The following is a 10,121-nucleotide window of genomic DNA, read 5'->3' as shown; positions in this document are numbered from 1 at the left end:
GAATTTGTACCTGATTGACTAGTGGAACCCAAATACAGTGGTACCTCAGGTTAAGTACTTAATTTGTTCCGGAGGTCTGTACTTAACCTGAAACTGTTCTTAACCTGAAGCACCACTTTAGCTAATGGGGCCTCCTGCTGCCGCTGCGCCGCTGGAGCACGATTTCTGTTCTCATCCTGAAGCAAAGTTCTTAACCTGAGGTAATATTTCTGGGTTAGCAGAGCCTGTAACCTGAAGCGTTTGTAACCTGAAGCATATGTAACCTGAGGTACCACTGTAATGCTCACCAATGGTTCTTCACCATCCTGGAGAAAAGGAGAAAGTGGACTACCACAGGAATTGACCAGGACCTGTTGTTGTTCAACATAACTGACTTGGATGAAGGATGGACTGGCGGCAGAGAGGACAAAGAAGAAGAAGGGGAAATGGTAATCGTTGTCTGTTCTTCCCATTCATCCCTCAGACAAAAGGAGCAAATCTATTCACTGGTCCCACTTCTTTTTGAACTACAACCATTTAACACACAGCTGTGCTCCACATTAACTGAGTGAAATAAATTCCCGGGCAGCATTATAGGGCCTGATCTACACACTTGGATTTATGTTTAGAGGTAAGCTCCCCTTGATCATGAAATAACCCCCCCCAAAAAAAAACCCCTCACATTGAGAGCTGCTTCCTCTGTTCGGCTTCCTTTTTGCTTCGTGGGTAATTCAGTAGCCTTAGCTGTGTGGCGCTGCAGCGCCGCCGCCACCTTAGGCCAGAGGGGGTACTGCAGCTTTCAGCCCAACAGGGACGAGGTGACCTCAGGAACAATCTGGTCTTCTGCAGCTTGTTGCTCTGTCCACTGAAGCCAGCTTGCCTGACTATATCATCCTTCACACACAAGGGCAGCAGCGGCAGCGAGGGCTGTAGATGAGGATCCGTTTGCCCAGAGCTTTGCCGCCACAGAGAAAGTGCTTCCTTAGTAGGTTTGCAGGTGCAAATATGATCTGGCATACGGTGGTGAGCTTCGATGGGAGTCCTGTGTGCAGCAGCACTGTCGGCCCCCAAATATGTTCACATCCGCATGGCTTTAAATCAACAGCACTGCTGCAGAATGTGCGCACCTCCTGAGATTAGTTGCCTCCGAACATGCATTTTAAATCGCCCCACTGACACAGATAGCATTGCCATGGTAATTAATGCTAACACTGTGAGGAATGGCACATTTAAGGTGGCGGTGGGGAGATTTCCTATTTTAGATTCCCTGCTCTTCGGAGGATGGCTGATTTGCTCTCCATTGACAATGATGTCACCTTTCACAGCATTAGGGAAGGCTGCATTTTCACTTTATGTATCAGCATGAGGATTCCAGGGACTTCGTTTGGAAATGAGAACAGGCAATGCAATTTAATTTGTCAGAATCATGCACTGCTCCAGAACACTTTGCTTTCATCACTCTTTATTTTTCTTTTATTTATTAGACAGCTTTTGCCTCTGAATCAGATTCTCAAAGTGGCTAACAAAGATTTTTTAAAAAAGACATGATTTAAGACAACATCGAACTGATATACAAAACAACATGATAAATAGCCTCTTAAAGCGATCTCGAGCTTCTGCGATCTTCCAAGCCTTTCTACGCAGTCTTATTAATGAAAATAATAGCTGTAGTTACCGAGGCCATTTACAACAGAATTTAAAGCGGAGGCAGCAGCAGCACCAATGTTAAAAACGCCATGACCAAGTATTAAAATGACGACTAAAAAGTAAATTTAGACAGCGATACGGACCAATTCTAAAAAGAGCAACAGGATCAGAAAACTAGATCCCATGAGAACAGAGGTGGGTAATCTTTGGGCCTCCAAGCATGGCCAAAGGGCAGGGAGAAATCTGGAAGCCAGAGGTTCTCACGCCTGCTTTAGAAGCCCGAGGTAACAGAAATATTCAATGTGAATCAATTTCTCAAATAGGCTTAAGGTTTTAAAAAGACACCATAAAACAGCAAATCGGTACACAACATAAAATGGTGAAAAGAAGCCACTTCCAGCATCAGCAACAATCTGCCCATCCAACGCAATGCTGCCTACTCTGATTGGCAGTGATCCTCCGGGGTCTCTGGCAGGGGGTCTTCTTCCCTATCTCCTGCTACATGACGCTTCTAGGTGAACTATGCACCCTCCACCCCCACAGTAACCTTACAGTGGAACACAATTATTTCTATTGGGAGGGGATCAAGCAAAGATGGCCCCCAGAGGAGTCAGATTCATGAGTAGGAGAAAGATTTCATCGCAGGGAACATTTCAGACATGCAATTACCGTATTTTTCGCTCTATAGGATGCACCCAACCATAGGACACACCTTGTTTTAGAGGGGGAGGAACAAGAAAAATAATTTCTCCCCCTTCCATTTCTCCTCCCGCTTTGCTGAAGGGGCGCTGCGCAGAGAGGGGGAGATTTTTTTTCTTGTTCTCCCCCTCTAAAACAAGGTGCGTACAGTGTGTTCAAGGTGCGTTCAGTCACCTTCAGTGAAGGCAACCCGAAGCCTCTGGAGCACAGCGGGAGTTCTTTGGAGAGCGCGCTTCCCCCGCCAGCCTCAAAGAGCAGGTCAGGGCTGGCGGGGGAAGCCCAGGTCCCCCCCCCCAGCCCCATGGATCACACATTCGCTCCATAAGACGCACAGACATTTCCCCTTAGATTTTAAGAGGAAAAAGTTGCATCTTATGGAGTGAAAAATACGGTAAGCTGGCAGAGCTGTCACAGAGAAGCCGGTGCAACTTGCATTCAGGTTTGAGGACACAATATAAGTGCCAGGAGAGGCTCCCGAGGGGCACAGAAGAACCTTGGTCCTTCTCGGTCCAATGGGCAGATTTTATCTCTCCCATGCCTGTGGGCCAACTTTGATAGGTGGGAGGAAACACATGCCTGTCAATCAAATGATGTCGCTGTGACTCCAGCTGACTGACACCTGTCAAAGTTCAAAGGGTGCAGCTGATTTTGGGGTGTGCGAGAAGCAACTTGCAGAGGGCTGAGCATGTCCTTCAAGTTGTGTGCTTGGCACTTGAGAAGTGTTCACTCCAGGGTTTCGGAGAGCCTTGTGCCGGGCTTCCAAAGCAACCAACGGCCAGCTGGTTAGCAAGCGCAGATCGAGGAGGTTGTGTGTGATGCCAATCTATGGCGCTAGCAAAGCCCCGTCCTTAACTGATGTCATATATGAAGTTGGGTGTATGGCAGGTATGTGTGGCTTGGCCAAAACAGGGACCGCCAGCCATATCCGGTCCCCTGACTGGTCTCCTCTGCAGCAGCCAACTTTGACTCAGCAATTCCCAAACTGGACCAGGGCTCATCGATGAGAAGACGAAACACATTTGGTACCTTAAGGCAAAGCCAGGGCGACTGCCCACAGAGAGCGCTCCGCCCTTGCCTCCTTCCGATGAGCTTTCACCTCCCTTTGCAGAGACATAGCAGAATTCCTTCTCTCCGTGGGGGCTGTTCGTTGCATCTCTGCGTGAGTCACAGCTCTGCGCCAGTCTCCTCCCAATGGGGAGGGACAGCCAGATCATCGGCTTAGGCAGAAGTGTGTGCTTTCATGTGTCATCTGAAAGGCTAGTAATTCTTATTCCAAAAGTCAAACTTTTGGAGTGCAAGGGGGTGCCTGTGGCGGTTATTGCTCTATCCTTTAATATGCTTTTCCCGCCAGCGGGGTTTGCACGGCGTAATCACACATTACACGCATGTATATGTAGAGTAATCCAAAGGACCTTTAAAAAAAACGAATAAAAGACCCTCTTGCAGTGCATGAAACAGAGGCCAGGGGCCGGGGGGCTTAATCCTTCCCTTCCTCACCGTTTTGTCATTCCAAATTGCCCTCCCCAAACAGCTGCTGCTGCAAATGTGTGTCTGTCCTAGCAAATTAGGATTCTGCTCTCCCAGCTTTAGCAGCTTCTATGCTGTCCAGTGTTACGTTCAACCAGTCAATAATGAACTCATGGCTGTCAAGACTCACTGCCAATGGTGGGCGAGGACTTATGTCTGCAGCTGCAAATGATGTCAAATGCTTAACGCCCGCTTTGCCCAGGGTGAGGGGGGGAGAAAGCAGCAGTTTCCTAATTTCTATTTTTGCGACTCTTTCCTGAAAAATATACATTCAGAAAGGGAAAAAAAATCTTATAAATGGTTTGATGGTTGTTGTTGTTTTTTAAACGAAATAAAAAATCCCAACCTCACCCCTCCAGAAATCTCAGCAATGGTTATTCTTTGTCTAGCAGCTTTGGGACAATGTTGGTCTGGAACCACATGAAGCTGAAGATGAAGCCCATGGTTTTAGGGAGAGCTTCGTCAAATGCAAAATTCATGCAGTCCTGCAGAGGTATTTCCACCACCTCAATCAGCTCCCCTTCTTGTGGCTGGCCTCCACCTTCGCCGGCTTTCATCTCGTCTGTTACCTCGGCGTAGAACAAGGTCTGCTTTGATCCTGACACACCAACACCAGATCTTTAGGGGTGAGAGAGGGAGAGGGGAGAAACCAGCATGTATTTAAGGAAACCTTACATGAACACCTGTCAAAATAAGGGGTACTCTGTAACTGAGAGCAGAATGACACAGTGTCAGAAACACAGGATGTTGCTGAATGGCAGCCCTGCACTTCTGTAATCTGTATATTATTATTATTATTATTATTATTATTACCATCCAGCTTACACATTTACACCCAGCATATTAAACACTAAGAATTGAAATAGCATTAAAAGATCCATTAAAAACACGGACAATAATATAAACATCACGGCACCAGCCCTTTCCTCAAAAACAGTCAGTTCCCAAATATCTATTGCAGGGGTGCCAACATGAATAAAATATTGGGGGGTGGGCAGGTAAGCCCCATCCAACGTAATTGATCGACCGATGTAGCACATGCACAGCATTTGAATGGCAATGCCCATCAGTCGGGGGCCCCCCTCAAAAGTTTTATTGGGGGGAGGGAATCACCAAAAGGCCCTTGGCGCTGGACCTCAGTGTCCGGGCAGAACGATGGGGGCGGAGACGCTCCTTGTTGTATGAAGGTATGAAGTCGTATGAAGAAATCGGCTGGCTGGGTTAAGGCAGACGGTTGCCATTTTCACAGCAGCCCTGCGTTTCTTCTTGGTTCAGAGAAGGGTGGTCGGAATGATCTGGTGGTTGGAGGAAATCCCCTCTGGGGAAATGCTACATTATTTTTGGGTTTTTGGTGACCCAAGAAGGAGATGATAAATTTTTATAAACTTATGCATGGTGTCAAATGAAAGGGAGAAAAATCTTCTCCCTATCTCTTAATACCGGAAACGTAGGGTCCTCCAACAAAACTAACTTGAAGCAGATTCAGGACAGACAAAATGAATGCAGGATTTAAAGGTAAGGAATTTGTTGTACGTGGATGGGGCGATGCCCACCAACTTGGGTGGGAGAAATTCATAGAGGGAACGCCTGCAAAAGATTATTAGTCATGCCAGCCAGAGGTTCAGTAACATCTGCAGAGGTGCTGCTGTGGGCCTTCCCCCGAGACTGGCTACTGGATGGGCTTTTGAATTGATCCAAACTGATATATTTATGTTCTTATAACACGCAGGCATGGGGTTTCCAGTTCACAATCTTGCTGTTAGACACAGTGGTACCTCAGGTTACATACGCTTCAGGTTACATACTCCGATAACCCAGATATAGTACCTCTGGTTAAGAACTTTGTTTCAGGATGAGAACAGAAATTGTGCTCCGGCGGTATGGTGGGAGCAGGAAGCCCCATTAGCTAAAGTGATGCTTCAGGTTAAGAACACTTTCAGGTTAAGAACGGACCTCCAGAACAAATTAAGTACTTAACCCGAGGTACCACTGTACTCTCTCTCTCTCCATCTAAATATATGTTGCAATAGGTTTATTTGTCACCCATTATTTCATTTATTTTGTGTTCTCATTTTGTATTTCTACGTTGTGCACTGCCCTGTGATCTTCAGATGAAGGGCAGTATACAAATTTAATAAATAAATAATAGTTATAGTGAAATAATCTACTCCTACGTTTCTGAATCCATGTTCAAAAATTGACACTTATTGATCATCCTGTGCTTTTAAGCATACAAACCCTCCAGTCAAATTATGAAATCGATTCATTAATAAAAGGAAATTCAAGCAAATGCACTATGCGGCATCTGAGGAACGTATTATACTGCTTTTATAAGCAAATCCAAAATCACGACGCTCTTTGTACTGCATGCCAATTCCGTGCACACACACACAATGGGTAAGCTGATGAGCAATTAAGGTAATTTCCCAAGGTAATTGATTTGGACCTTTACACAGTTCTGAGGTTATAAGTAGCAGGTGCAAGAAAAACACACACACAAAGAATAGAAGCAATTGACACAAAATTATATTATATTATACTATCTGCAGACAGGTGTACTGGCAGGTGATTCCCTCTAATTACAAAGCATGTCATTGTACTGTGGCCATTAACCAGAGCAGTAAGGTTAAAATTGTATTTATGCGAAGATTACCATGGAGAGTACAGCAGGAGACAACATTAACTCTACCAGGTATGGCCAGTATACTGTATTTTTTATGGGAAAACATTAAAAGACCCCACTGGCAAAATAAAAAACAAATGAAGTGAAACCATCTGTCCAAAATAATAATGATAATACTAATGATGATGATGATGATGATAATAATAATAGCCCACCCATCTGGCTGGGTTCCCTCAACGACTCTGGCCAGTTTCCAGCACATATAAAAACATAATAAAATATCAAACATCGAAAACTTCCCAATACAGGGCCTTTTAAAAGCTTTGTATCTTCTTGAGGGCTTTCCACAGGGAGGGCACCACTGCCGAGAAGGCCCTCTGCCTGGTTCCCTGTAACCTCACTTCTCACAATGAGGGAACCGCCAGAAGGCCCTTGGCGCTGGACCTGAGTGTCTGGGCTGAACGATGGGGGTGGAGACTTTCCTTCAGGTATACTGGGCCAAGGCCATTTAGGGCTTTAAAGGTCAGACCAACACATTGAAATGGGCTTGGAAATGTACTGGGAAATGTGCTAGATAAGAAACTTCTGGACAGTAAACTGTTTTCTGCTTGCCATTCCTCATATTAGTGAAAACGGTGTACAGATATACATTAGATGAGGGGAAATTGCACTAAAATGGTGATGACTTTCCATGAAAACTATTATTATTATTACTACAGCCATACCTCATGTTACCTCATGCTGCTGCAGGTTGCATTCATTTCATGTTAGCGAACGGGCCTCCGGAATGGATCCCGCTTGCAACCAGAGGTACCACTGTAGTATTATTATTATTATTATTACAAAACTGATGTGGAAATGCGGCAAACAAAACTTTTAAGATTTGAAAAACGAGGAACTGACCCTTAGGGATAACTCGGCCATTAGAGCACGAGACTCTTAATCTCCAAGTCGTGGGTTTGAGTCCCACATTGGGTAAAAGATTCCTGCATTGCAGGGGTGGGACTCATAGCTGTCAACTTACAGATTTGAAAATAAGGGACCAGCAGCCTCAAAAATAAGGGATCAGCAGCCAAAATAAGGGATATTCAACTTCTGAGCCCCTCCAAGCCAAAGGCAGAAAGCCCAGCCAGCAGCCAAACAAAGCCTCAAGCGGTGGTTCCCACAGCGCAGCAACCTGGCAAAGGGGATGCAGCAAGGAAAACCACCGTCACCTCTCCGCTGGGAAGCGCTGAGCAAAGGCGAGTCCCCAGGCAACGCGGCCGATTTGATTGGCACAAGACATGCAAGCTCCACCCCCTAGTCGTTCTTAAGACTCCTTATTGGGTGAGCAATGCAGCCAAGCAACACAGCTGGAGCCTCCCTCCTCCCTGGCCGGCAGGGAGGGAGGGAGAGGAGCTGCTTCCTTTGAAACCCGGGAAATTTAAGGGACACCATCAGTAAGGGACAGCAGCGGGACACAGCTGGGATAAGGGACTTTCCCACCAAATAAGGGACGGTTGACAGCTATGGTGGGACTAGATGACCCCTGTGGCCTCTTCCAACTCTACAAATCTGTGATTTTGGTTCTGTGACTGGTTCAGCCATCCCTACGCAGCACATAACATAGAGTCTGCCATTTAAATGACCCTCCAAGGCCTAAGTTATTGGCAGAGAGGGAGGCAAAACTCAAATGTCTGGGTAAAAGGGGAGGGGGCTGTGACTGGTGTAGTCTTGCTTCTTCTGTCTGTCCTCAAGCTAAAAAAGCCAATGCAATTCTGGGCTGCATCAATAGGAGTATAGCATCTAGATCAAGGGAAGTAATAGTGCCACTGTATTCTGCTCTGGTCAGACCTCACCTGGAGTACTGTGTCCAGTTCTGGGCACCACAGTTCAAGAAGGACACTGACAAACTGGAACGTGTCCAGAGGAGGGCAACCAAAATGGTCAAAGGCCTGGAAACGATGCCTTATGAGGAACGGCTAAGGGAGCTGGGCATGTTTAGCCTGGAGAAGAGGAGGTTAAGGGGTGATATGATAGCCATGTTCAAATATATAAAAGGATGTCACATAGAGGAGGGAGAAAGGTTGTTTTCTGCTGCTCCAGAGAAGCGGACACGGAGCAATGGATCCAAACTACAAGAAAGAAGATTCCACCTAAACATTAGGAAGAACTTCCTGACAGTAAGAGCTGTTCGACAGTGGAATTTGCTGCCAAGGAGTGTGGTGGAGTCTCCTCCTTTGGAGGTCTTTAAGCAGAGGCTTGACAACCATATGTCAGGAGTGCTCTGATGGTGTTTCCTGCTTGGCAGGGGGTTGGACTCGATGGCCCTTGTGGTCTCTTCCAACTCTATGATTCTATGATCTCTGTAGGGACCTCCTGTTCTTCTCTTTGCCTCAAAAGAGCAAACCCAGATGCATCCATAATTATCCCCCCCTCCAAATAACATTGACGGAATGATAATACAAATGCGGGGGGGAGGGGGGACAATTCCCAGCCTGTTTACTCAGAAGTAAGCCCCCTTGAGTCCAGCGAGGATTATTCCTAAGTAAGCAGGCCTAGGATTGCACCCTGTCTTTCACACCAAAGAAAGCACCTTTTCATCTGGGAAGCCAATCGCATAATCTGGCTCCAAGGAGTTGTAAGAGACAGCTCCTCTGTTCCTCTTCTCCTCCCCCTAGCAAAAGCTCCTTAATCCAGCAGGAAATGACATTTGCCAGGATTGACAGCTGTGGATCTGAATTTAATTCCCAGTCCCCCGCCCCTCTTCTTCTTCTTTCTTAAAGCATGTCAGTGTCCACTTCAATAGAGTCGTCAAGAGGAAAAGCAAATAAAGTTTTCCTTTCTTTGAAAGTCCCAACTCTCCATACATTTCGACATGCTTCTCCAAGTAGGGGAACAGATGCTTTCCCCCCCCACAAAGCTGCAATCTGGGGAGGCAGAAGGCTCTGAGCACATTTTCATTTTAGATTATTTAATTCTTGACATTTCCTTAATTCCAAATACTAGACGCATTCTGCATACACACAGTTGGCTTCCCAACTTCTTCGTTCTGGTGGAATTTCAATGTGCCTTAAAAAAAAAAAAATCCTTCTAAAATAGTTGGGATTACAAAATGTATCCCAAATTGCATCTAATAATTTTGATTTAAATCAGCATGTAACGTCCCAAGGGCTGGAAAATGATCCACTTCAGTAATTCCTAAATGATGTGCTGGGGCACACCGGTGGGCTGTGTGGAACAAATGAATTAAAAATGCAACTCTCCTATGCGCTCAGTGTACTTTCTCAAAGGAGGCTGCCTGGTGTGTCTCTGCATGATTTGTTGTTCCGGCACTGCATTCTTCCTATCCACTCGGACAGGAGGTAACACTGGAGAGGTCTTGGGCTAATAATAATAATAATAATAATAATAATAATAATAATAATAATATAGAAAAAATGACCAGATGTTAAGCGGACAAGAATAGTTGTTGTATATCCAACAGTGTGATTGTGTCTGTGCCCAAAAAATGCCCCATATAAGTAGTTTCCCCCACATCATTTCCCCTCCTACTGAGAATTGTGGAGTTGGAAGGGACCACGGGGTCATCTAGTCCAACCCCTTGCAATGCAGGGATATTTTTGCCCAACATGAGTGGGGCTCGAACTCACAACCTTGAGATTAA

At 45.8% G+C, this 10,121-nt stretch overlaps 1 protein-coding gene across 1 annotated transcript in view; it reads right to left on the bottom strand.

Moving 5' to 3' along the window:
- Positions 1-1,424: 1,424 nt before the first annotated feature.
- Positions 1,425-10,121, bottom strand: part of NUDT14 (nudix hydrolase 14) — a 54,917-nt gene continuing 46,220 nt past the window's right edge. Inside the window, exons 5-6 of the mRNA XM_083520195.1 lie at positions 2,463-4,470; positions 1,425-2,389 (exon numbers count right to left, since the gene is read on the bottom strand). Coding sequence (XP_083376321.1) covers positions 4,227-4,470 — 244 coding nt within the window. The 3' untranslated portion in view covers positions 1,425-2,389; positions 2,463-4,226. The remainder of the gene's footprint in view (positions 2,390-2,462; positions 4,471-10,121) is intronic.

The sequence above is a fragment of the Podarcis liolepis genome, assembly GCF_965112155.1.
Source record: "Podarcis liolepis genome assembly, chromosome: 1".
In the NCBI taxonomy this organism is placed as follows: Eukaryota; Metazoa; Chordata; class Lepidosauria; order Squamata; family Lacertidae; genus Podarcis; species Podarcis liolepis.
The sequence above is the reverse complement of the archived record's forward strand: the minus strand, read 5'-3'. Positions and strand labels throughout refer to the sequence as shown.